Raw genomic sequence first — 25,256 nt, 5'->3', positions numbered from 1 at the left:
ATTATTAGCTGTGATGTGTTACACTGTCAGTAACACATTATAGTAACATAAAAAATAGTTAACAGTGTACAACTATTTTTGTGCCAATATTGTTAGTTTAACAGTTTAAGTTTTTAATCTCTCATCAGTGACACTGAAAGGATTAGAGACACATCAGTAAATACACACCCATATTACATTTAAAACCATCTGAAAAACTGCAATCTACAGTGAGGTCATCAACATTAACTTATTTCTGGATAAACAGGCTCTGTGCTGTAGGAAGCACACCACATATCTGTGGTGGAAACATTAACTTCTTCATCAGAAACATCCATGCTTTCACAAATTAAAAGGTTCACTACACATTACATTCAATTGGGTCATTATAAAAAAAACATTGTCTCCACAAACAGAGTTTAGTGCTTACCTTCTCCACTGCAACAAAAATGCTAGAAACTTTGCCCAGAAGTCTGAACTTTGACCTGAACGCTGTTTACACAGCCCACAAGCATCAACCACAGATCTTTGTGGTCTAAACTAGTTTGCTATTGTCTCCTGGTGAAAGCGAGTGATATTCAACATTAATGCAACTTGTGAAAATACTGCAGAAGAGATATGAAGACAAGCAAATATACAATATGGTGCACTATACTGTTAACATTATGTTTGTGCACAAAAGATCCACATAGACATTCTTTATAAAAGTTGCAAAGAAGTGATAAATGTTCAGACAAGTTCCTACAAGTCCTTGTTTTTATTTTATGCCTGGTTTATTATCTACTAGTATCCACTGAGAGATCAACTAAGAATTTGTTTGAGTAGATTTCAGTTGCTCTTATGATGATGTCAAGGAGTTTGGCCTCTGAATCAGATTAGGACATAGTCATCAAACTGCATGACTGATGGACAGTCCTCGTAACTGGTAACTGTAACTGGTGATGTATCTTCTTCATGAGCATCTCAAGCCATAGGGCAATCTAATCAAAGTGTCTGCACGTCCTCAACAATAAGATGGCTGGATTCAACTGAGGGGCACATTTGGAGCTGTTCAGCCGTGTAGGATCCTGTTTTGTCCGCAGTGAAATCACTTGCTTGTGTCTTGACTTGGGTGGATTCATTTACGTAATGTATGATGAGGTTTTGTGAGGTCACATTGTCACAGATTTCAGCTAAGGTCTCCTCAACTTCCAACTCTGAGCTCTCCAGTAGCTCATTTTCAAACCACTGTGGATGCTCCAGCTGGTATGCATGGAAAGCATCAATAGCATCCTGCAGGGCTCTACCTGAGGGGCACTGATGATACTCATCCTCTGAAAGCCCCTCGATGTGATTCACTCTGCCTGGTTCATGTTTTTCTGCGTCCAGGATTCTGAAAAAGAGCTCCTCAAACTGTTTCATCAGCTTGTATCGAACTGTAATGTTGAAAGGTGAAGGAACATCCTCTTCTGAACAAACATCATCAAAATAAGCCACTATGTATTTTTCAAAAGACGGAGATCGGATAAAATGGGGTACCATGAGGCTGAGAGCTGGAGTGAGCATGTCGCCTACAGGTGAGCGGACATCTTCTCTAAGAAAAACCGGTCTGTCGCCGCACATGGCTCTCCATTTAGCTTGTACTCCTGGTGAGCACAGGATTAGTATCTTATTTGAAGAGCTTTCTATTTGCTCTCTGTGCAAGTCCAGCCACTGAATGCCTCCCAACACTCCCAGTCTGGCAGAGTCCAGCAGATCCAGGACCACTTCAGTACCACACTTGGTCGCCAGGAAGCCACAAAGCTTGAGAACAATGTTTTTGTATAACGGGTGGTCGAGGGAGTAGATGATGAGGACTCGTTTCCTCTCTTGCACTTGAAAACCCTCTGGTTGGTCTTTGGCAATAGATGAGGGTGTGCTCACAGAATCTGAGAGAGAAAGGGAGTCAACTGATTATTTCTCTATTCACGTTGTGTTTTCTATTTAATACAGTTCATTTATAAGAAGGCAAACCTTTATGAAATGCTCTCCACAGTAAATAAAAAAGACAAACATCAATGACAAGCAGCCCCACAACTGCCTTTATAATTAACGTCCGTGGTGGATAATCTAAAAAAACAAACACACATATGATTAACTTAATATCTCTACAAATACAAACAGTGAATTAAAATCTCATTAGGCCAGTGATTCCCAACCTGTGGATTGGGGCCCCTCGACTAGGTCACAAAATAAATGTCAGGGGCTTGTGAGACAATTAATAGGACAGGAAAGAAGAAAAAAGTTATTTTCTGCTGAATAAATTTGCATCAATTTTTGGTATTTTGCAATAAGGGGTCACAAGTGAACAGTGCTGGGAACCACTGATTTATATTCTGTGCCATATAGTCACTGAGAAGCTACCATACAGTATAGAATACATGTTAAAAACTGTACTTACAAGGGCAGTAATCAATTACTTTCATGGGGCGCCAACAGTCATTTCTACATCGTGTAAAAAATGGCTGAATCTTTGAAACAACAGAGTAAGATCAGTGTCTCATGTTACATCTCTACAGGTGAGATCACATCGTTGACTGGCAGGGATGGGATATTAAATTAAACTCAACTCACCGTTAACAACATTTTACATTGTGAGAGTTGCGACAAACCAAACTCAAACGTCACATTCAGCAATGTTCTGTTTTCCTGTTTGTTTGATGGAATGACAAAGTGCATTTTTTGCTTAATGTTTGATGAAATGTGATAAACAAGCAATAAATCATATGATGGTTGTACACACCAAATCTCCCAACACAACTATTCTTGTCATCACTGGTAAAATAAGTGACATATTCAGTATATTTACCTTTGAAACATTTTTTGAATCATGGAGAGCCTGGCTCTGGATGGAGACTTGGTACCTCTCTGAATACTGTGCTGCCTCAAAACCCACAACAATGATCAACTTTTTATGTCCCTTATCAACAGACATATCAGCGATCACGTGAGGCCTCCACAGACTTCCTGCAATAATAAAACAGGTAGAGTACAATGTCTAGCTGGTCCAGGATTCATTTGGGTACCCCATTAAAATTTGTGTAAAGAGTGTAAAATTTACCATTTTCAAGACATATTCGGGCTGTTTGGATTATGCTGTTGTTACATCCTGTTAAAGACAATAAGACTAATAATAAATAAAAATAAAGTCTAATAAAGACAATTAACAACCTGAGTAGAATGTTTTAAAGATTGTTTAGTATTGGATTTACAAAGAGTATCAAAGTACTCATTAAACTGAGGTAATGATACCTAAAAAACCTCTACTATAAGCACACAATTTAGTCATATCAGATACAGTAAGAACACAGATTCAGTATGTTTCCCTGTGCTTAAACAACAAAAACTGAACATGTTAAAGTGAAACTGAAAACTAGAGCTGCAACAACAAATCAATTTCTTCATACACATTCATCACATGAATTTTAAAAAACTTTTTATAACTGGTGAATCAACTAAAAGTTAAGTCATTTCCAAAATAATTAATGGATACATTAATTATTAATTAATTGAACTAACATATAAAATTACACAACACAGAACATTTTCCTCAGACCAAAGAGCTGTAGGCAGAAGCTACAGCTTATTATGCCATACAATAAACTACCTATATTACACCATAAGTCATATCAGACAAAATCTAACTGCATTACCATACTATTGTCAACATATTCTGATCATACATTTTGAAAATAACTAATTTCTACTTGCTTTCTCATGCACATTTTAGTGATGTAGATGCAGTGGAAACTCACCTGGGACAGTAACAATTTTCGCTCTGATCTTGTTTTCTCTGGTTTTAGGTTCTGGCAAATTAACAAGTGACACCACATACGTATGCTCAGGCTCTACCACAACTCCATCCAAGGAAAATGTCCACTAACAGAGAAAAAAAATGTTGGTGTCAATGTGTATACTGGCAGGTACTGCTGCTGTATAGCAAAAGTTAAATATGTTTCTGTCTTACCCTGTTACTGTTTGGATTCAGCTGTTTGTAGATCTTGTAAGAAAACTGCACACACATAGTTTGATTTGTACTTTGATCCAGAATATTTATTTCTGATCCACGAAGACTAAACACACCTGCTGTGAATAGAGGAGAGTGTTTATTCTCTGTGACCAATACCTCTCATGTCTTATTTTCTCTTCACTTATGATGAAAGGTTGGCTGCTTTACACCTTTCATTTGATGCATTTTAAAAATGAGTTACAGTTTTTAAAATGCATTATATGACTTTTTTGGTCACAGAATTGCAGATTTTAGCTTTACTTACCATCTGACTTTAGGTTCCATGTCACATTCATAACAGGGACAGCCTCATGTTTGTCCATCCCGACACCCACATGCACAGGACCCCAGTCTGGGTCACTGGGAGCACGTTGTATAGCCATGGGTTTGTCTGAACAGTTATCTAGCATTTAGGAAATGTTACTGTATATGTTACTATGTTTCAAATCCATCTCACTCATGTGGACTTATGTGCAATGGTGGAAAGCAGCACACAAATATTCAATACATTTACTAAGTTTTCATGTTCATGTGCTTGAATATTCCCAATGCTACTTCATACTTATATACTTCATATTGTGCTTTTTATTCCACTGCATTTATCTGATAACTTTGATTATTAATTAACTTACATATTCCAATTAACAATACAAAATATAATCAAATAAATTATGATGTGTTATCATAGATTGATAAGATCTGATTGATTCCTGGGGGAAAATTCACAAATTACTGTACTAAGCAGTATATCAAGTATTTAAAATTAGTCCCACCCTTATCAGCCGGTGATGTACACATTTAGCATTAAATAATTACAATATAACAATATATATTATTTTTAATGAACTGTATAACGAATACTTTCGGTTCTTCAAATAAATACTAATGCTTTATACTTTTACTCCAGTAAGATTTTGAATGCAAGACTTTCACTTTTACTTTTATCACCACCTCTGTGGTATTGCTACTTCTGGTACTTCTGGTACTCACTACTCATGTGTGGGCAGATGAATCATATAAATGTCAGATTAAAATTATATTTCACTGTTGACATTATTCCATCTTACTAAGAATAACACAGAATTTCTGAAATGTTGGGGAAAAAACAGTCAAATGCAAAAACAGACTATTTGCATTCTGCTACTTGGTTGAACTCTTCTCCATATGTACAGAAAGTGTTTGAACTTCATTATAATGATTTGGTGAATAAGATACTCACTGATCTTGCAGTGGTCAAGACCCTGGATAAAATACAACATAAGTCAAAACACTGTTACTTCATGAAGCTTAGACTAAAAATCCATTTCAATTAGCTGTTTGTAAGATTGCTTGTATATACTTATTTTGAACAACAGATTGAATCCTCACCGGCTGACTGCAGTCCAGACGTTTGTTCAGAATCCAAAGAGAAGAGGACAGTGTGAGTCCAGCACTCAAACATAAACAGAGAAAAGGAACATGGGTCATTCTCGTGTTGTTGGTGTAGCGCCACAATACAGGGGTAGAAGCTTAAAAAAAAGAACAGAGTAAATGACACAAAGTAATAATAATCAACTGTATTTGAAAAATGGTTCAAGAGTTTGAACAAACACTGAGAAGGCTCAGTGTGATCTGTGTGATTAGTATCATTATCAGGAGCTGACATCTGAACACACAGGAAGGATGTCCTTATCAAATGTGGATTGTCACTGAGAGCACTGCAGGGCTGCAAATATTTCTTTCTTAACGTAGAATTTACCTTAAAAGTCTGTGACAAATAAAAGTAATTTTATTCATGTTGCAGTGTGTATGCAAAGCGTAGATTGATGCCAACTACAAACCAATAGGTCAGAACATCAAAGAGTCACTAGGTGGCAGCAGTGACCACATTTGCAAGTAATAAATATTCTGTTTAATCACTATTCATTTAATTTTTTATCATTATTATCATTATTTATAATTATTTTTGGCATTTGGATATTTTTGACTCTATTAGACAAACTGAAGAAATTTGACAGGAAATAAGGAGAGACATGTAGGCCCTCAGACAGATTTGAAACAGAGATGTTGCAATTGTAAAATCAACATCTCAAACCTCTGTAGGCTGGGAGGACACCTCCTAAACCAACATCCAGACTGACCTCAAGCAACATCACCTATATATACAGATAAAACAACATCTGAGTTCAGGGATCAATAGACAGCCTGGGATTTTGACAGCTAAACCTTCAGCTATTCATTGTTTTGTTACCAGGGATTATATTCTATAGGACAAAAATGCAGCTGTGGCTGTGTGTTAATTCCTGTCGCTTTGTCTCAGTGTTACTGTGTCTCCTACTGGACATTGAGCTCAGCTGTATCAGTTTACATAACACAAAGACAGACAGGCAGACAGACGGAGGGAAGGACAGTCATGTGCCACTAAAATCTGACCAGAATAGAATGTAGAGGTTGTATTTGATCTCTCCTCTGTGTAAGAGTGGTGTCACGGCAATACTCAGAACAACTTTCATCAGTTGGTGAAGAGCTGTGCTCAGAATTTTGCCAACTAGATTTATTTCAATACCATAGACTGTATGGTCAAAACTTAATTCAATACCTAATTTAGCATTTGAAAGTATATAAACAACTCATGAATCGTTAATGAAACATTATAATACAGTATGATGTGGCTACAATAATCAGATATAAGAATATTTGTCACATTTTTCTTTATATTTGTCATTAATTGTGACTCCTCCTATGAAGAGTCCAGCTACTGGCTGCGTGTGCATGTATCTGTCTGTTCTATAATGATTTTTCTAATATTTATGCTGCATCCTCTTTTTTGTGGCTAAAATATTTCAACAACCAAAGTACAGTCTCGCTTGATAAGTTGTGGCTGTAGACTCCCAGACATAGACGATAAAATTACTATTTTTTTAAAGGACTTTAAACTTCAAATTTATCTTAATAAACTGCAATCTTTTTTAAAATTGACTTTGATGTTAGCTTCTGCCAGTTAGACCCCATGACACAAAAAAGCAAACATACTCAGGGGACCTGATATCTGTGAGGGACGTGTGAGTTGTGCCCTTGTGTAGTGCCACTTCATGTGATTCATGAAGTAAGTGGGTCACGGGTTGAGGGCAAATCAAAAAGGGATTGTGCATTGTGATGTGGCAATTGTCAGGTGGACAGGGGGTCTATTTTAGCGAGCCATTCACATGAGACTTTGATTGCATAAATCTTTCACTAATGAACCATAAAGTGCTTTTTGTTTTCCTGACTCACCACTGTTGCTGCCCTCTCCGATTTCCTCTCATATTCAAGGTAAGTTTGATACAATAATCAACCTGCTATGTATCACAAGAGAGTAAAAGTCAATCAGATTTAATTATAGACATTAAAGAGGGCTCTTTATACTGACATTGCAAGATTAAGAGACCTTTTCTCCTGCTGTGACAGCAGCGCAGGTATCTGAGTACCAGTCTCTACAGCCATATGTTTGTCTGGGTCAAATGCAGTCCAGCTTTATTGTAGGGAGTAGTGAAGACTGCATATCAGCGTGCACCTGACACAGATACTGTGACTGGTATTTATGTGAGGGAATCCCTGCTATGTCGCTACTTTTGACAAGGTCTTAAAGGAACTTTTCGAACGTGGCTCTCCAGCTTTGACTTCTACAACACCTCAAGCTTCTTGATGATCGCTTGATCCCGTAAGGGAGGAAATGTAACCTGAGGCTTAAGCTGCCCGCCAAAGTATTGGTGGCTGGTAACAGCACGCTTGACCCATGGTTGTGGTTTGAAAAGTTGGTGTGATAAGTGATGATGGCTTGCTCGTATAAACTGCCAACCTCCTGGATGGAGGGCAAGGCTGCAGGCTTCCTAAAATCGTCTGCTGCTTTGCTTGTTTACCTTGACTTTCGCACCCTGTCAGGCTGGCTTAATTTAAATTGGATATATTACTGTGTTGTGTCAGAAGCATACATGTATTTGGTCTGCTCTGACACCTCCATCTGTTCATTACTGTGAAATGCCACAGTTAAACTCATTAAAATTATGAAATGATCTTGTAAAGCCAATGCTACAAAGAGAAGGTCAAAGAAAGAGTCAGGGGAGGATGTATAATGACAGATATAATAAATGAGTCATTTTCATTTTAGCCATCTAAACTGGAACTTAATGAGTGGATGCCAGATGAATATGATTAACAACCTTGTTAAATAGAAAGTCAGCAATAATATGAAACCTGGAGGGTCAAGATTTCCCTGTTTTTTTTTTCTTTTTTTTTACATTACTCTTGCAGTCCCCACAGGTTTGGTGTTTTTCCTCTCTTGGCTGCCAAACCTTTCTGCATCTCTGTGGCATCATCAAAACCATAGCAGCTGCTAGGACATGCCAAAGCACAGGGGAAATGTGTCCCAATATAGCTGTGCAACAGACTCTGAGTGAGCCTTTATAACAATAGGAAGGATTATCTGGTCTTGGAAGTATACAGAAATGTGAAAGCCCCCTGAGGAAATTTAGTTTAAATAAATCTATTAAACACTTAACTAGTTTGATTCACATATTAAATGTAGAAAATACAAGTGAAACTGTGATGAATACTGATAAATAATAGAAAATAATTTATATAAAATGTAGATTGTATAAAACCGTGTGATACACTATGTGTTGTTTCTGCTCCAAAGGTACCAATAAGCTGCAACCATGTCTGAGGGGTGAGTATTAGCTTCTTAAAATAACCACAGTTCTGTACAATATTTGTATTTTAAATAATAGAAAATACTCTGAAAAAAGGAGGAAACTGTCAAATCTAACTTCATTTGATGGCTTCCCTCATTTGTATCTGTGCATTATGACCTGATTTGGAAGCTTTTCCCCTGATTCCTGCAGATTCCTTAATAATAATAAAACAAAATATTTTTTGTCTGCTTTTCATGTCACATGATGATGAAGACCGGTGAGTCAAATTGTTTCTTTCACACTTATTAAATAATCATCAGTGTACTTTCATGCTTTTCATGCTTAAAACAACATTTAAAACCTACATTGATAGCTGTGCTTGATGCATAAAGTGTACTTATCTTGTGACAGAGAAAGCCAAAGTATTCAGCAACACGTCGGCTGCTTTTGAAGGTACATCTTGTAGATACAGGCTATATGTGAGCAGTATTTAACAGAATGCTACATGATTGAAAACTGTTTTATCAAGGTTTCACTAATTAAAGCCTTGCTATGCTACAGTCAAAACTGCTGAAGAAGGCAGCTTCTATGCTGGTGGCTGAAAGTGAAGCAAAGAAACAAGAGAAAGAAAGAGTTGTGAACGAGTCCTTCCCTCCACTGAAGCTGTCAGGTCTGTCAGTCCAGGAACTGCAGGTACTGATTTAACCAGTTATGCTGATTTGATTATTATCATTTTACATATTTCTGACAGTTCTTGCTTTTTTTTGCAGGATCTTTGTAGAGAACTACATCGTAAGATTGATGTTGTAGATGAAGCACGTTATGATATGGAGGTCAAGGTAGCCAAAAATGAGAAAGAGGTACAGTAAGTCACAAATAAAATTTGATACATTCACTGACCTGTTGTAGCTGGATGATTATTGGTTCATGTGTAACTGTGATGTTTGCTGCACAGATCGAGGCACTGAATCACAAGATCATTGAGCTGAAAGGTGTAAAGCGACCAAACTTGAAGAGGGTGAAGAAAACGGCAGACGACATGATGTCACACACCGACACCTCCAAACTCATGAAGGCTGATTTCAAGGCCAACCTTAAGACAGTGAAGAAAGAAGAAGAAAAGGTAAAATTGTTGGCAGATACGATCGTCTGAAGTGCATTATGAACTATGTAAACAATAATTTACTATCTACTGGATTGTTATTTTACAGAGGGAAGAAGTGACTGACTGGCGTAAGAACGTGGAGGCCATGTCTGGAATGGAGGGCAGGAAGAAGCTGTTTGATGCTGGACAATAAAATATTAAACAGGGTTTTGTTAGCAACACATCTTTTTTTTTTTTTTTAATTAAATCCCTTTGATCATCTTTATTTCAGAATCACTGTCCAAATACAAGAAGGTTTCCAGCCACGATGAAACAAAACTGTTTTTGTAAAGAATGATTTCAGTTGTAAAACACTTAATAAATGCACTATTTAGACTACACTGTATTAAAATAGCTTTGATTTTGATTTAATGTAAACTTGTATGTAGAGATTAACACTGTATGCAATTAATGTAATTATATAAATTGTATAGTATATAGTACCCTTTGCATACTGAAAATGTAGTAAAGAAAAGGCTGATAAGTTGTATAAGTGAGAAGTTGGTCTTGTAAAGTGCACTATTTACATTAAACAGAAGATGGCACTGTCCCACTATCTGTAATACATGTGATGCTAATTAAACAACCAACATCACTTGCTTGTATGGTTTCTTTGGTTTGCTCAGATTTAATTTTCATTCCTGCTTTACATGTTTTAATAGCAATAAAGGTAATAAATTCACAGACAAAACAGATGTTAATAACTAGAATCAAGGCATTCTGTAATCTTTGGGTTGAGCTGTAGTGGTAAACCTGGTGCTGGGGGATGCCATGTAGAAGTGAGTGATATACAGTATACTAGCTGACAGGACAGAGGAGGCTATTTTAGTTGGCCACTCACAGAAGGCAATAGGAGTCATTAAAGTTGACTTGAGTTTTCTTCTTGTCATTGAAAGACAGAGACTGCTCACCTCCACAGGTTTTCTGCAGAGATAAAACAGGTATGTTGATGATTCTTAAGGTTATATAAGGCAATTAGGCAGTTTCAGCTGTTGCATTAATCTGGAATCATTTAATGAATAACAGGAGCCTTATTAGGACATGACATGCAGAGTTAATGGAAAAACAAAAACATGCAAATTTACTGTTACTGATCTGAAAATGGATCAAGACCTACAGGGATTAAGAACAAAATATCATTCAAAAAATTGGCAGTGACTGTGGATGCAGTGTGTTGCTAATTTAAAGGCTTAATGTTGGTATTCTAGTATGTGAAGGTCTGGATGACTCTAACTTGGCTTAGTCAAGAAGTTTGTGCAGTAGTAGAAACAAAAATATTGGTGAAAGAATCACAAAATAATTTTATATTGGTTCATTTATACAAGCTACAATATGTCTTGTACTTGTGTTTGAAAAATACTATGATTGTATTGCCATTACTGCAACTATTACTATATCTGAAGAATGCATTTTTCTGACCTTAGTGTGAAATCTTTCATTTATTCACAGACAAAAGGCATCTAATCATGTCTGAGGCGTAAGTTATATATTTTCTGTTATGAAAATCAGCACTTGCAAAGTTTAAAGCTTTATCATGCCATTACTAACTCTTCTACAAATATTTCCTTTTTTTCCATTTCTCAATATCCACTGCAGACCAGTAAGTTATTCTTATTACTATATATCTGGAGAATCTTTCTTTAGAAAATGTTGCTTCATAAAGTTTTTGTCTGGTGCCTTTTCTGCAGAAAAAATCAAAGATCTCTGCATCTCGCAGACTGGCTCTCAAGGTATCGTCTAATTTGCTTTTATTACAACATAATCCATGTGACCGTCACCGTTCATTAAATTGTGTAAGAAAGACATGAATTCTCACTTGTGTTCCTACTAATTCAGACCAAACTTCTGAAAACTGCCTCTGTGATGTTGGAGAAAGAGAAGGAGGATAAGAAGCTGGAGAGAGAAACTACTTTGAGTGAGAGAGTCCCTCCACTTCAGCTGTCTGGTTTGTCCATGCAGGACCTTCAGGTATGTTCAGGTCACTACATTGGTCGTCATACTACAATGAAACAACATGGTTCAAATGCTCCACACGTTAACCTTTCTCTGATGCATACAGTATGTTCAGATGCAGAAGGTGCATTAGAGGACAGGTGCCTTGACGTCTACATTTTATATTTTAGGCAGCCTTAGAGCAACCTTCAAGTCATTAATAACTGGTACTAGTTTAACAAATAATTCATTTGCATATCAAAGACATAGCAAGTATCTACTAATAATGAGTGTAAAAATTAACACAGTAGTAATAGAAAACACTGGTGTGATGTTTCATAAATGTTGCATCACCACACAGAAAAAACCTTATACAACCTTTGAGTTTGAGATGTACAGTAAGCCAGAGGGCTGCAGGGTTCTCATGACTTTGTTCAATAAATCTGATATGATTCTCTTTTGGTCTACAGACTCTGTGTAGGGAACTGCACCATAAGATTGATGTGGTAGATGAAGAGCGGTATGACATTGAAGCCAAAGTGGCCAAAAATAACAAGGAGGTACATATTCATTCCCATTCATTTGTATTTGTTTTATAGACGGGTTAATAGCCTTACTCAGTGTGTTTTTAATACATTTTTGAATTGATTTTCATTGTGAGTGTGGAGTTCGTTCTGTGCGTTCAGCTGCATACTTTTCACTTACATTTATAATTATGTCCTGCAGATTGAAAATCTGTCTCTGAAAATCTTTGAGCTGAAGGGTAAGATGAAGCGACCTGCTCTCAAGAGGGTGAAGATCTCAGCTGATGCCATGCTGGGAGCTCTGCTGGGCTCTAAGGTTAAAGAGTCTGTGGACTTCAAGGCCAACCTCAAGACTGTGAAGAAAGAGGAGGAGAAGGTAAGCGTGGCAACTATGACAGTGGATTGATTTGATTTCAATTAGTTTTCAAGATTGTATCAGGCAGGGTTGTTTCCTTGGTTCCAGGCTCAAATTAGGTTTGCACAATGCTGTGGTATTGCACATGAAATGCTCATGAAAATACTGTATCACTAAGAGTTATTTTCTTCTTATGAACAGAAAGAGGAGGTGACTGACTGGCGTAAGAACGTGGAGGCCATGTCTGGTATGGAGGGCAGGAAGAAGCTGTTTGATGCTGGACAGTAGATGTGTATTTATCATCATTTTAAACACAAAACAATGTTTTACAGACTTGACCTTTGCAATATGCAAAAATATGCTGATTAAAAGGAAGGGAATTGTTTATATTTTGCATATAGATGAGTGGCACTCTGTTGTGTTTTTATGGTATAAGCACTTTGATTGTTTTATGTCATAATAATAAACACTTCTGACTAACACAGAAAACTAATGCTGCTTTTTTCTTTTTAAATATCCACCTTATCATCACCCAAGACTGGGATCACACAATAAACCAGACAGTAATAACAGTTCCCGGACTTGGCAGTCGTCAACAGCAGCAGCTGAAAACAAAGTTGTTATATCATCTTTGTAAATCAAAGCAGACATAGCATTCACGTTAAGAACTGTGAACGTCCAAAAATAAGAGAGGTCGCAGGTTCAGGGCTGCAATAAACTCCTCAGTAAAACGAGGCCTATCAACACTACTACTACTGAACATAACAATTAAGACATAATTAGAGACAGAAAAGAAATTTGACAACAACAATTTTGACAGTTGTTGCTAAATTTCGTAAATTAAAATTAGCTACTTAATATTTTGGGGTTTGGAACTGTGAGTCAGAGAAAACAAGCAAACAAATTTGAAGAGGTCACATTGGGCATATTTGATACATTTTAGACCAAATAGGTGATTGACGGAATTAACTATAATAATAAACTCCATCCAGTATGTCAGAAAAGGATGCCATTTACTAGAAGCCATGGGTCTAGTGAGGCATCAAATTTCTAACCTTGGATGAACCAAGGTTCTACTGCTGCTCCTTCAGTCCTGGCACAAATGTATTTGCAAATAACTAAACTAGCGCAAAGACTTTTCTGTATTACTAACTATTAACAGTAAATCTTATGTGGCAAATTACACATCAGGGTGATGATGGACAAAGCATGTTAAAGGGGAAGTCCACTGATTTAACATATAAATCAGTTAACTAGGCATCAGATGAATATCAAGTGTATCGGGTGTATGCTTGACTTGGGCTTGATGACAAATTTTTGACAGAAAGCCTGCAGATGTGGCATTGTTCAGTGCCACCATTTTTAAAATGCTCACTCTACTTTCTGTGTATGGCATCTATGGCATAGTTAATGTTTAACTGTCATTGTGAATAAATTATGGCTGAGGTTACCCAATTAAAACACTATGGAAAGCTTGTAGATGTGGTAATAAAAAAAAGACTGTCTGTCTGTGTTAACTGCATGTCTCTTCATGTCCACTTACAGCCCTGACTTACACACCCTTAGTTTCCACCTTGTTACATATAGGGCATATTACCCCCATACTGTCTATGATTACTCCCTGCATTGGAAGTGAATGTAAACCGTGAAGTGAGAAATTGTTCAATGTAGACAAAATTTTTATGGGTTCTAGGCTGGTCTACCAGGCAGGGAGGGTTTAATGAAAAGATCCTACTGGTGGCATTATAGGAAATAGTGTTCTTGGAGCTTTATCTATATTAGAGATTAAAAGCAAAATCAAGAGTCATCTCATAGTATTTGATTAAGATGTGTTTCTCACTATTCTTGTTTAATTGTTCGCTGTCTACCGACTCTTCATGAGGGCATGAGTCACAACCCTTTGAGTGGCTGAACATTTGACTGACAACAATGACGCAGATTGGCTGGCTCAGTTTACAAATCATCAAGCCCTGACCAGCACCTGTCCTTGTTCCTCTACTCTCCTAAATAAAACCAGACTAACCTTTGGCTTAGCTCCTACCTCCAAGGAGGTCCTTTAATGTGTTATCAAACTACAGCAGTCTGTCATCAAAGTGAGGTGGACTGAGGTTATGCACTGATCATTTTACTACTTTTAAGTGTTTTGCGAAGATCTGATGTCTGTGGTGCAACAATTACTATATCACTGTCATTTTTAAATTTAATGGAAAGCATTTTTACAATTGCAAACATTTTACACACAGTTAGTTGTGGCCATGAGAAGCACAGATATAGAATGGGTATTAAAAACCTCTTCAGTGTGAGTTGGCAGCACCTTTCTAGCTGTCTATAGATGGACATCTTGAGATGGTCCAGATTCACACTTGGGCTATGCTGTTTGTTCTATAAATAAAGGTGCAGAACAAGGGGATACAGATACTCCAGTTTGATATCTTTCTTCTGTTTGACACCGTGAAACTTGGCCTGAACTCCAAATGGTCAAATGTGAATGTGCAACACTGACCCAGCATGAGTGTGGTCACCTCTTTAAATGCTCACTGTTACTTCCACCAACAGGTGTTGTTGAACCCATACAAGATACCCAAAGGTTTAAGCCCATAAATGAAGTTTTATTGCCATCTTTCCGGTCTGAATATTGCTGTGATGCTATGTGCAACAGTAAATGTCACTGTTGGTGGACAGACAGAAGCAGTAGCATAGGCAGGAGTCTATTTTAGTGAGCCATTCACATTTGGCACAGACACTATAAATCTGATTGATTTTTCTCCATCGTCTCCTCAGAAAGTTGATGCTGCCCCCCTTACACACACACTTTCCTTCAGTTTTGAGGTAAGACTGTCTGTTGCTGTTGCTGATACTTTTTGATTAGTGCAGATTTAACTTAGTGGGCATTAAGATGTTTTAAGCTAAAGTCTGTGAATAAGAAGTATTTTCTTGCATGGTAAAAACTACAAACTATTATCATAGAATCTGTGAAATCTCTGACTTATTGTAGCATCTTGTGATTAACATTAACAGCATGTTGAACATTGTCATCTTACATGCCTGTGGATTATCTGGCCATTCACCTTTTTTGTCACCTATGCAGAGACTCTCGTCAGTTATGTTGCACACATGCACTGACTCAGCACTTTGAAACTTATATATATATATATATATATATATAAGTGTTTATATAAGTGTTTTCTGTTAATTTGGCTTTTAGTATTTTTTGTATTTTTACCTGTGCCGAGAAGTTTTATGTATTCACCTGTGTCTGTTGGTTTGTTTGTTTATTTGTCAGTAGAATTAGACCAAGAATACTGAACTGATTTGCACCAAACTTGGTGGAGGGATGGGCCGTGAGCCAAGGAAGAACCCATTAAATTTCAGTGCAGATTTAGTTAAAGGGGCAGATTCAGGAATTGCAAGACAGGGCACTTTTCAACCTTTTCTTCAGTGTAGGACATAATATGACATGTGCAGCATGAATTGGCCTTGGCAGAAGTATCTGCTCTACTGCATATCATTCTAGTTAGTATTTAGATTTATCTTGAGATAATGCATGCTTGTAATGTGTGTAAAAAAACACAACAAAATGTAATTTGTTATTGTAATTAATTATTTGTCTTTGAAATTTTCATGTGAATTCTACAAGAATGAGCCATACAATTTTTCTCTGTTGTTCTCTGTTGACATCTTTTTTAGGTTACATGTAATGTGAAAATGATGATCATAATGAAGTAAACTAAATGTGAATTACCACAAAAATACTTGTTTAGCACATCTAAAAAAAAAAATAGCATAGCTCCTCTGTGTTGCACAAGTGAGACAGTGGGGGTGGGGGTGGGGGGGGGTCAATGAATGTTTGGAGTGGGTGAAATACTTTGACCAGGAAAGTCAGAAAGCTCATCAATCTTCAGTGTACAGCTCAGTTGAACAGGTGTAAAACGTGAAGGGAATTTACTCAATTTGCAATAAAATGCAAAGAGCATTTGATTTTCTCTCTTGGTTCAGAAAAAGCTGACAACGTAAATTATGCAACTGCACTTATTTTCCCTGTTTCAGCTTGGGAATTTAAGACAATCATGGCTGATGGGTGAGTATTATCACTTTTGGCTTGGTTTCCAGTGTTTTACTGTAAAATTATGTGTTGAGTGTGACTTGACTATGTGTTGATTCATTATGTAACTATGCTTATATGTATTTCTCCCTCTTGTCAATGCTCCAACAGACCTGTGAGTATCTATAATTACACCCCTTTTTTAAAATCTAATATATCTAATATACAGTATAGATGGAAGATATTAATTGTTCTTTATATAAATTATAGAAAAAATCAAAGATATCTTCCTCTCGAAAGCTGGGGTTGAAGGTAAGCTTTATTCTATTTGAGATGTTTCTTTAAACATATTTATTATGACAAATTAGATGTCAGAGTGCGTAACTATGTATACTCTAAACTTAAGTTGTGCAACAAAGTCATTAGTCAGCATACAGCATAAAGTGGTGTGTACAGAGTCTTGCAGTATGAGACTGAGTGGTTATGAAGTGTGTTAATTGCTTTATACAAACAGTTCTTGATTTTTCTTTCAAGATTAGGCTGTTGGCAGTTGCTGCTCAGATGCTGCAGGAGGAGGCAGAGCAGAAGAAGAAGGAGAGAGAGGCTGCTCTGGCAGAAAGAGTTCCTCCAGTAAATCTGTCTGGTCTGTCTTTGCAAGAGCTCCTGGTATTTCATTATAAAAGAGTTTTCTCTCATTTACCACAGTAATTGAGTATATCTGAGTTCATGTCATATTCTCACACCACTAGACATGTCTTCTTTTTTTTCTTACAGGATCTATGCAGAGATTTGCACCACAAGATTGATGTTGTTGATGAGGAGCGCTATGATATTGGCCTCAAGGTTTCCAAAAATGACAAGGAGGTGAGCTGATCAAGAATGAATGGCAAGTTAAAAAGATGAATGTGGAAATGTTTTAAAGTGCATCCAGTGTCTTTACCGTGAAGACAAGGGTACCACCGAAAAGAGCTAAAAATGAGCAAACACTGCCTCCAAGTGGCAGCAGTGACAATAACAGGATAGAGCAGAGTCTTATACACAAAACCTCTTCTTCTTCTTCTTGTTCTTCATCAAACATTCTCTAGCTTTTTTTGTGGCACCAAACAGTGCCCCCAGATATTTTTAGAACTCAACAGCGTCTCGAGATAACTTCTGTTGTGAATTGCGCTATATAATAAATTTGACTTGACTGACTTGAACACAGCTCACAGCTGAATTTCACAACATCAACAGTGAGACTGGGAGGACACTGGAAATGTGTGATTTGGCTGCGAGCACAAAACCTGCTCCATTGTAATCCAACAGCATTTTATAAATGAGTCCAGAGTCACATTATTTGACTGGCTTAAGATATAACAGGGCAGTAAATCATAGACTGTTAATTTGTTTAGAGAGACAATGAATTATCACACTGATATAATGAAACACAAAACCCCAGGCAGTTATATTCTGTATTAGGGTAAGACCAATAATACATTGAGGCAGGGTTGGCTATATATCAAATATGCTGTTGAGCAATCACTGAGTTCACATATTACTTCCTAACCACAGAGAAATAAATATTTGTAAAAGTAGCAATCAAAACTCTTTTCCCCCAACATTTTATTTCTCTCCAATGATTGTTCAAATCTTATATATATATATATATATATATATATATATATATGTAGATAGATAGATAGATAGATAGATAGATAGATAGATATTTGTTTTGTAAAGTAGTAGTGTCCAGAGTTTCTCTCATTTTGTAGTGTTTGAGTCAGCCTTAAAGAACTGCTAACTTTAAAGGAATTTGATTAGTTGAGCAAATGTGTATGGTTGCTCCCTCCTAAAACTTCAGAACTCAGTATACTCTATATAGTTATCCACAACAACATCTAAACAATTTAGTTTAGGATTAGTTTGACAGGAAAAAAATCTCAACTAGGTGTCCACTTACAGCTTCGCCCAGAGCTTTTAACCATATCTTGTTTCATCTGGGTAAACTCCATTTACTGAAGAAGAATCCAGAAAACGCTAAGAAAAAAAAAGGATCTTGAGTTAATTTAAAAAAAAAACCCATATGTTTCCAAATCCATATATGGAAATGAATAAGTGAATTAGTGAGGAAAAATGTAAGAATCTCAGGTGCTTCCTTCAACACTGTGTTCATTTGAATAAATAAATGGCAGTGAGTGTGATACAGTCTACTTGATTCAGAGTGGTAGAACAACAAGAGCACAATCCTCTGTATTCCACAATCCCCCCTGCTCAGATTGAAAACATGAACCTGAAGATCACTGAGATTCAAAGTAAGTTCAAGAAACCGACCCTGAGGAGAGTGAAGATCTCAGCTGAGGCCATGCTGAGCGTCCTGCTGGGCTCCAAACACAAAGAGTCCTTCGACTTCAAGGCCAACCTCAAAACAGTCAAGAAGGAAGAGGAAAAGGTAAGCCTGGCTTTTAAAGTCTCTAGGTATAATGGTTATTATTGGTCAAATCATCTATTTTATCTTGGCTGTTGGTTCATGATGCTGTGTTTCCTACAGAAGGAGGAGGTGACTGACTGGCGTAAGAACGTGGAAGCCATGTCTGGTATGGAGGGCAGGAAGAAGCTGTTTGACGCCTCTGGAAACTAAAGACACAATTATTTTTGTTTGAAGCATCTTTCTTTTTATGATCAATTCTTAACATAACCTACAGTCTGATCTGATTTTGATTCATGAATTGCAGGTAGGATAAACCAGGATTGTTTTAGAAGAGCAACAGACTTTGAATATTTTAAAAGGGATTGTAGGCATTAAGTTGTTTTATAGAACAGGAAAAAATTAATTATATATGGTATTACAGACACAGTGTTGTATTCTGATGACTTCAGTATTAACTGTTGTGTACTAATGACGTAGTGATTGTTTGCAGTATTTCTCCACTGCAACCTTGAGATGGCAGTATAAGTCTTTCAAACCATCGCAGTCCCCTCAGACACATTATATTGTAGTTGACTGTGCAGAAATATTGTTTGTCCCTCACTATTAACAGCTAATAGTGCGTTGTCTGTTGTGATAAACTGCCATCAAAGTTTGTCACACATCCAATTACCTTTGGCAATTAAACATATACTGCTACTTATTAAAATTAAATAGTATAATTGCACTCTTTGTTATTAAGTCACTGCTGTGGGAGTTTGAAGAAATGTTCTCTCAATAAAGTCTGAACAATCTTGCCGTTGTTTTTCTCCACTGTGTAATCTACTTTGGGTTATATACTGTATCAACTTTTTTGAAATTTTATTTCATATACATAATACTGGACTAAAGCTCCTTCAGTCTTAACCCTCTCCTCCTTGGTGAGGAGACGGAGGCACTAAGAAAACATCACAGGTGGAGGGTCCCAACAAGAACTTTCACACCTCGTACATATGGGCTGTGGGAGACGCAGCAAGAATGGTGAGGACAGAGGGTCTATTTTAGTGAGCCACTCACATGAGCACTGGAATCTATATATCTACCATCTTTCTGTCCTTCTCATCTCAGAAAAAGAAGCCTGTAAGTATCTGTCACCTGCTGTATAAGGTAAGGATTCTTATTTCAAAATATTACAGAGCATTAAATGATTTTAAAAAACTAAATGTAGGCTTTTCATTAATACATGAAAGATAGCTTGTTTTTCTTTAAGATATCTTATAAGTTATTGAGGGAGGGGAGGCTTTTTTTTCCCTTGCAAAGGTTGGAGATCAGCTGCCATCTTCTGATAGAAATTAAAAATAAAGTGTGAATTTGATTTATGTGTTTTACTTTTTACTGCAACATATTCCCTTTGCTTGTGTCATTTTAGTGTAATTATCTGAAAAGATTTTTTTTCTTGCTAAATTAAAAGTGATAGAAAATGTACTAAACAGAATCCTGCTCCATTTCGTCTTTGTGTATAATATTTGATTTTTTACTTGTCAGGCAATTTGAAATATTTTTGGCTTTGTTTTAGAGAGTATTTCTTTAGTCATAAGTTTGACCTTTACACAATGTCATACCCTGCTATGGATCTACAGCCAAAGTAAATGCAAAGTAAATGGATATGTGTGTATTCTTCTGTTAAAATGTCTTCTTCCTATATTTTTCCACTGATAGATTTAACAAGAAGAGACACACAGAACTGCAACCATGTCTGAAGCGTAAGTACCAATGTCTCATGAACTTTCATCACACCGTAACACACATGTGGTTTGTGAAATGACAAAACTATAAAACAAAATCTACTTTTTCTCTGTCTCTGTGAATTATGGACACCTCAATCCTAAATGGACAGGCCACCGGTGAGTTATCTGTTTGATTGATTTATTGAATTTTCTACCATTTTAAAAGCTAGGTATTTGGTCATTTAAATCTGGAAATATGTGTTGACTACTCATGCAACTGACTGACCAAATGAAATTATGTATCCCATGAAATAAATCCAAATTAAATTTCAAATCCAAATTAGTTATCAGCTTTCATGTATGTAGAATCAGAACATGGATAACATGCATCATCATCACTTCTGCTGTTTCTACTTCTGCTGTTGTATTAAACTATAGAAGCTAATTTCAGCAAATGTGATAAAAAACAAAAAAAGATCCCATGAGTCATTATAATGAGAAACTTTCACAAACTAATGAGTTAGTAGTACTCGAACTAAAAGAAATATCTGTCATGGAGTTCGTTTGCTAGTGTTTATACTTGCCTGCCTCTGTCAGTTAATTTAACACTTAAAATATACATACAGCAAAAGTCTTATTAACACTCGGAAATGTCTTGTGTCCTCTACTGTATTTGAAATTCTTTGCCAAAAATCTGAATGAAATGAACACTGCCTTCTTTTCCAGAAACAAAAGCCAAAAATCTCTGCATCTCGCAGACTGTTCTTAAAGGTAATTCAGGTGTTTCTGTGTGCTAATCCTAGAAAGTAATGCTGTAAAAATCTTGTCTAAGAATTTACATTGTTTATGTACTATAATCCATACATTGTCAGGTTTGACTGGGGTGTAATTTCTGTATGTGTATGTGTATGTGTATGTGCATGTGCTGTGCACCAGACCAAACTGCTAAAGAAGGCCATGACTATGCTGGAGAATGAAAAACAAGTCAGAAAAGATGAACGAGAGAGAATCCTCGCTGAGAGAGTCCCAGGCCTCCAACTGTCAGGCCTGTCTCTGCAGGATCTACAGGTACATTTATCATTTAAGAACATTTCTTTTGGTTGTGACTCTTGAAGAAAGCCAACTTTAAATCATATAACTGCCTAAACACTTTGGATCACTTCACCCTAATCAGTTTTCCCACCTACCCTGAATGGTATCTAGCTGCGAGCAATTAAAGGTTTTGAGATGTCTCTACTGAGACATCTGTCGCCACCCAAATACAACTGAGGTGAATCAAATTTTGTTTATGGAGTTCATAGCACTGAAAAATACAATTTGAAAACCTCAACAGCAATATCTCTTGCCAGGAAAAATTAGTCAGACTAATCCATAGACCTCAAAGTCAACAGTTTTAATTGGGACTATTAGAAAATATTTCCAAAGAAACTATGCAGCAAGGCCATGGGTTAATCTGTAATTATACAAAAAAATGCTGCATGTATTTACAGAGATTCCTATTTATGGTATATTTCATAAACATATGCCCATACACATGTTGTACCGTTGCTGTGCATTGTTCCTTGCTGTGTCAGTATTTCCATGAAGTTATCCAGACAAATTACCTTCAAACAAAACAAATCTAATGCACTAAAGGTTTCTGTCCACAGAATCTTTGCAAAGAACTACACCAGAAAATCGATGTGGTTGATGAAGAGCGGTATGACATTGCTGCTAAAGTGTCAAAAAATGAAAGGGAAGTAAGTCATCTTTGTGAATAACCGTTTTAGCTATATCCCTTTTCACATAAGTTTAAATAATGCATACTCTATATGTGAAAATTTTAAGGTTATGTTGAGTGTAGGCTTGTCATTTGTGTGGGGAAAAAGATACAGGACCTGTCTCAGAAGATCTTTGAACTGAAGGGCAAGATGAAGAGACCAAACCTGAGGAGGGTGAGGGTGTCTGCTGACGCCATGCTGGGAGCTCTGCTGGGCTCGAAGGTCAAAGAGTCTGTGGACTTCAAGGCCAACCTCAAGACTGTAAAGAAGGAGGAGGAGAAGGTAAGGGGTTAGGTGGCTGTAACCAATGTTCTCCCTAATTTTAAAAAACACAAACTCCCTGAGAATTCCTTGGACCACTGTGAGCAACGTCAAACGTGCACACTGTCGCACACAGTAATTTTATGCGCTACATAGTTTTGCTGTGTGCGCAGCTTAGAGGGAACATTGGCTGTAACCTCAGTTTATTGCAAAATATAATGTGGTGTCACCTCACAGTCTATTCACATCATCCACTTAGTATTAATGCTGCTTTTTTGGGAGTATCAATACAGCTTTGAAAGACTACATCTTCATCACTCTGGATAAAATCAAATAGATGACACTGAGGACCCAGTTGCAGCCTGTATCTATAGTATTAACACAACTACTATAGCGAAAGATATACATTTCTTGAATGTATATATAACAAACGTTGTTGGGTAGATTCAGTAGATGCCTCAAATGGAAACCTGATGTGAAACCTGAGCTACTGAAATCCTTTTAAAGGAACCAGAAAGTACACTTGAACTTGAGAAGGATTTCAGTTATTCTAAAAACACAAAGGAAGTAAGAAAACAGTTATACAATGTCTGAGGCGATTTTCACTAACAAAAATTTCAATTTTCTTTTAATTTTAACATGTATCCTTATCTTCCCCAGCATTGTATGCCTACTTATGGTGACTTTGAAAACTTTTTTATACTTTCACCCCACAGAAAGAGGAGGTGACCGACTGGCGTAAGAACGTGGATGCCATGTCTGGCATGGAGGGCAGAAAGAAGCTGTTTGACGCTGGGCAGTAGATTTGAAGTGAATATCTTTGTGAAGATGTTTAATGCACAACAACAGGTGGAACCAGTGAATCATGTGACTATTGTTCAATTTATAATGACAGTGAAAATGAAGACCAGTTTAACAAGAAGGCTCTGGCAAATTCATGTTTCAGCGGTTTGTGAAAATGGCAATAGTGAACATCTTCTTGAGGAATACATACTGTTTTTTACATAATGACGTGATACAAACTATTATGAAAAACATATGTATTTAATGTATTTGATTTAATGGATTTGTACTGCTTTTGTAGTTTATAGCATATGAATTCATGAACACTGCACCACTATTGGCTGTCCATATCTGTAAAAAAATAGGCAATAATCAGAGGAAATGCAGATGGGTGTATGTGCAGACAAATATGAATCTTTATGCTTTGTTGCCTACAAAAGCATCCTCAAGCATCATAAAAGATGAAGAACATTTGCGTTAGTTTTCCACAAGGACAATTTGATGGTTGGACTGAGAAAGAGAATGAATACACATTCCAGGGACAGATAATTTTGGCAGTCTACTGTTCATGGAGTCGCATCAGGGTGCGCATCTCTGAAAATGAATGTGACATTACAATTATCATATTATGATGAGAGGAAGCAGTGTTGTGACTTGTCCAGCAAATAATAAAATGTAACTGACATTGCTCAGAGAGGAATGGTCTTCTGTGCTTTAAACTTGAAAGCTGTTGCTTGCAGCACTGTTTAAGTATTTCTATGTACTTGGATTCATCACATTATTGTCTGATGATACACTATATGGTTATAAATTTGCCTACTTGCTTGTCTGGATATCGAATATTTATTTTTGGTCAGGTTTAGGCTTACATCACATTTCAAGTCCAGCTGTGACTAGCAGATACATTATTTTTCCAATTATGGTTGATAGGTCAATAAAATGTCCATCCCAATCTCCCAAAGTCAAAGGTGACATTTTCTAAGGTAGTTTTGTCTGACAAACAGTCCAAAACCCAAACATATGTAGTTTACTGTCACAGAAGACTGAAAAAGTGAAAATATTCACATTGTAGAAGCTGAGACCAGATGATTTTGACATATAGTCTTTAAAAGATGACTCAAAAAACGGATTATCAAAATAGTGGTCAGTTATTTCCCGTTGTTACACTAATGGATTAATTGATTGCCAATTGCAGCTCTAATCTCAATGGAATTATACGTCCTTTTAACTGGCAAATTTATCAAATTAAATATGTTGGCTTCTTCATACAGATCTGCACAGTTCTAAGCTAACCCATACAACTAACATTGGATTACCAGCATTTTAAAACAGTAGTTTACCCAAAAACACGAGGTTAAAGGCTTGAAACTTTATAACTTAAAACAATAGTTTTGATTTTCGTCATCTTTACACTACCATACTGTTCGGTTTTCCCACACACCTGCATCGTTTTACACGAGTACAGAAGTTACATAAACCGTAGCTTTCACGCCTTGCCTGTAAGCAAAGTTGTCTTAAACTGCTGTCCTCTTCTTACAACCACCATAAATGCTCTCAACACTGAAAACTATCAAGCTAATACTACAAAACATCAGCGATTAGTCTGTTGTGTGTACCTCTCTGCCTCCATAGCTGACAACGGTTACCACCCCTTCTTCTCCCTCCTCCTCGCTCCACGGCCGTTACTATT

The 25,256-nt window shown here is 36.8% G+C and overlaps 5 protein-coding genes and 1 long non-coding RNA gene across 7 annotated transcripts; 4 read left to right on the top strand and 2 right to left on the bottom strand.

The window, feature by feature from the left end:
- Positions 1-75: 75 nt before the first annotated feature.
- LOC108888530 (interleukin-17 receptor A) lies at positions 76-9,692 on the bottom strand. Of its 2 annotated transcripts, XM_018684549.2 has the most exons (12): positions 9,556-9,692; positions 5,375-5,438; positions 5,226-5,247; positions 4,272-4,409; positions 3,965-4,083; positions 3,753-3,876; positions 3,059-3,106; positions 2,807-2,964; positions 2,572-2,646; positions 2,399-2,468; positions 1,972-2,067; positions 76-1,886 (listed from the first exon to the last, which is right to left on the bottom strand). In XM_018684549.2, exons 4-12 carry the CDS (start codon positions 4,387-4,389, stop codon positions 964-966), a joined length of 1,731 nt encoding a protein of 576 aa, XP_018540065.1. In that variant the 5' UTR covers positions 4,390-4,409; positions 5,226-5,247; positions 5,375-5,438; positions 9,556-9,692; the 3' UTR covers positions 76-963. The 2 variants fall into 2 exon arrangements, with proteins under 2 accessions (XP_018540065.1, XP_018540063.1); XM_018684547.2 differs by lacking the exon at positions 9,556-9,692 and having other exon boundaries at positions 5,375-7,295.
- LOC108888535 (troponin I, slow skeletal muscle) lies at positions 8,951-10,394 on the top strand. Its single transcript, XM_018684554.2, has 5 exons — positions 8,951-9,108; positions 9,217-9,348; positions 9,426-9,515; positions 9,611-9,778; positions 9,867-10,394. The coding sequence occupies exons 2-5, from the start codon at positions 9,244-9,246 to the stop codon at positions 9,951-9,953; spliced, it is 450 nt and encodes a 149-aa protein (XP_018540070.2). The 5' UTR covers positions 8,951-9,108; positions 9,217-9,243; the 3' UTR covers positions 9,954-10,394.
- Positions 10,322-25,256, bottom strand: LOC108888537 (uncharacterized). The gene is made up of 4 exons (XR_001961840.2): positions 25,183-25,256; positions 22,688-22,781; positions 12,437-12,608; positions 10,322-10,723 (listed from the first exon to the last, which is right to left on the bottom strand). It is a non-coding gene; the product is annotated as an uncharacterized LOC108888537 (long non-coding RNA).
- tnni4b.2 (troponin I4b, tandem duplicate 2) lies at positions 10,623-13,103 on the top strand. Its single transcript, XM_051073240.1, has 7 exons — positions 10,623-10,740; positions 11,249-11,280; positions 11,488-11,529; positions 11,636-11,767; positions 12,202-12,291; positions 12,458-12,631; positions 12,812-13,103. Exons 4-7 carry the CDS (start codon positions 11,663-11,665, stop codon positions 12,896-12,898), a joined length of 456 nt encoding a protein of 151 aa, XP_050929197.1. The 5' UTR covers positions 10,623-10,740; positions 11,249-11,280; positions 11,488-11,529; positions 11,636-11,662; the 3' UTR covers positions 12,899-13,103.
- Positions 16,865-19,852, top strand: LOC108888533 (troponin I, slow skeletal muscle). Its single transcript, XM_018684552.2, has 5 exons — positions 16,865-16,964; positions 17,187-17,318; positions 17,427-17,516; positions 18,907-19,080; positions 19,180-19,852. The coding sequence occupies exons 2-5, from the start codon at positions 17,214-17,216 to the stop codon at positions 19,267-19,269; spliced, it is 459 nt and encodes a 152-aa protein (XP_018540068.2). The 5' UTR covers positions 16,865-16,964; positions 17,187-17,213; the 3' UTR covers positions 19,270-19,852.
- LOC108888531 (troponin I, slow skeletal muscle) lies at positions 21,425-24,254 on the top strand. Its single transcript, XM_018684551.2, has 5 exons — positions 21,425-21,533; positions 21,699-21,830; positions 22,412-22,501; positions 22,631-22,804; positions 23,500-24,254. Exons 2-5 carry the CDS (start codon positions 21,720-21,722, stop codon positions 23,584-23,586), a joined length of 462 nt encoding a protein of 153 aa, XP_018540067.2. The 5' UTR covers positions 21,425-21,533; positions 21,699-21,719; the 3' UTR covers positions 23,587-24,254.

This window comes from Lates calcarifer, linkage group LG10, assembly GCF_001640805.2.
Source record: "Lates calcarifer isolate ASB-BC8 linkage group LG10, TLL_Latcal_v3, whole genome shotgun sequence".
Taxonomy (NCBI): domain Eukaryota; kingdom Metazoa; phylum Chordata; class Actinopteri; family Centropomidae; genus Lates; species Lates calcarifer.
The sequence above is the reverse complement of the archived record's forward strand: the minus strand, read 5'-3'. Positions and strand labels throughout refer to the sequence as shown.

Excerpts from the sequence above, each read along its gene's own strand:
- tnni4b.2 (XM_051073240.1), top strand. The coding sequence starts at position 11,663 with ATGTTGGAGAAAGAGAAGGAGGATAAGAAGCTGGAGAGAGAAACTACT. Across the intron at positions 11,768-12,201 it reads TGTCCATGCAGGACCTTCAG|ACTCTGTGTAGGGAACTGCA; the intron begins GTATGTTCAGGT and ends TTTGGTCTACAG. Across the intron at positions 12,632-12,811 it reads TGAAGAAAGAGGAGGAGAAG|AAAGAGGAGGTGACTGACTG; the intron begins GTAAGCGTGGCA and ends TCTTATGAACAG.
- LOC108888535 (XM_018684554.2), top strand. The coding sequence starts at position 9,244 with ATGCTGGTGGCTGAAAGTGAAGCAAAGAAACAAGAGAAAGAAAGAGTT. Across the intron at positions 9,516-9,610 it reads TAGCCAAAAATGAGAAAGAG|ATCGAGGCACTGAATCACAA; the intron begins GTACAGTAAGTC and ends TTTGCTGCACAG. Across the intron at positions 9,779-9,866 it reads TGAAGAAAGAAGAAGAAAAG|AGGGAAGAAGTGACTGACTG; the intron begins GTAAAATTGTTG and ends GTTATTTTACAG.
- LOC108888530 (XM_018684547.2), bottom strand. The coding sequence starts at position 5,473 with ATGACCCATGTTCCTTTTCTCTGTTTATGTTTGAGTGCTGGACTCACA. Across the intron at positions 2,647-2,806 it reads ATTCAAAAAATGTTTCAAAG|GAAAACAGAACATTGCTGAA; the intron begins GTAAATATACTG and ends TCAAACAAACAG. Across the intron at positions 2,068-2,398 it reads AGTAATTGATTACTGCCCTT|ATTATCCACCACGGACGTTA; the intron begins GTAAGTACAGTT and ends TTGTTTTTTTAG.
- LOC108888531 (XM_018684551.2), top strand. The coding sequence starts at position 21,720 with ATGACTATGCTGGAGAATGAAAAACAAGTCAGAAAAGATGAACGAGAG. Across the intron at positions 22,502-22,630 it reads TGTCAAAAAATGAAAGGGAA|ATACAGGACCTGTCTCAGAA; the intron begins GTAAGTCATCTT and ends GTGGGGAAAAAG. Across the intron at positions 22,805-23,499 it reads TAAAGAAGGAGGAGGAGAAG|AAAGAGGAGGTGACCGACTG; the intron begins GTAAGGGGTTAG and ends TTCACCCCACAG.
- LOC108888533 (XM_018684552.2), top strand. The coding sequence starts at position 17,214 with ATGCTGCAGGAGGAGGCAGAGCAGAAGAAGAAGGAGAGAGAGGCTGCT. Across the intron at positions 17,319-17,426 it reads TGTCTTTGCAAGAGCTCCTG|GATCTATGCAGAGATTTGCA; the intron begins GTATTTCATTAT and ends TTTTTCTTACAG. Across the intron at positions 17,517-18,906 it reads TTTCCAAAAATGACAAGGAG|ATTGAAAACATGAACCTGAA; the intron begins GTGAGCTGATCA and ends CCCCCTGCTCAG.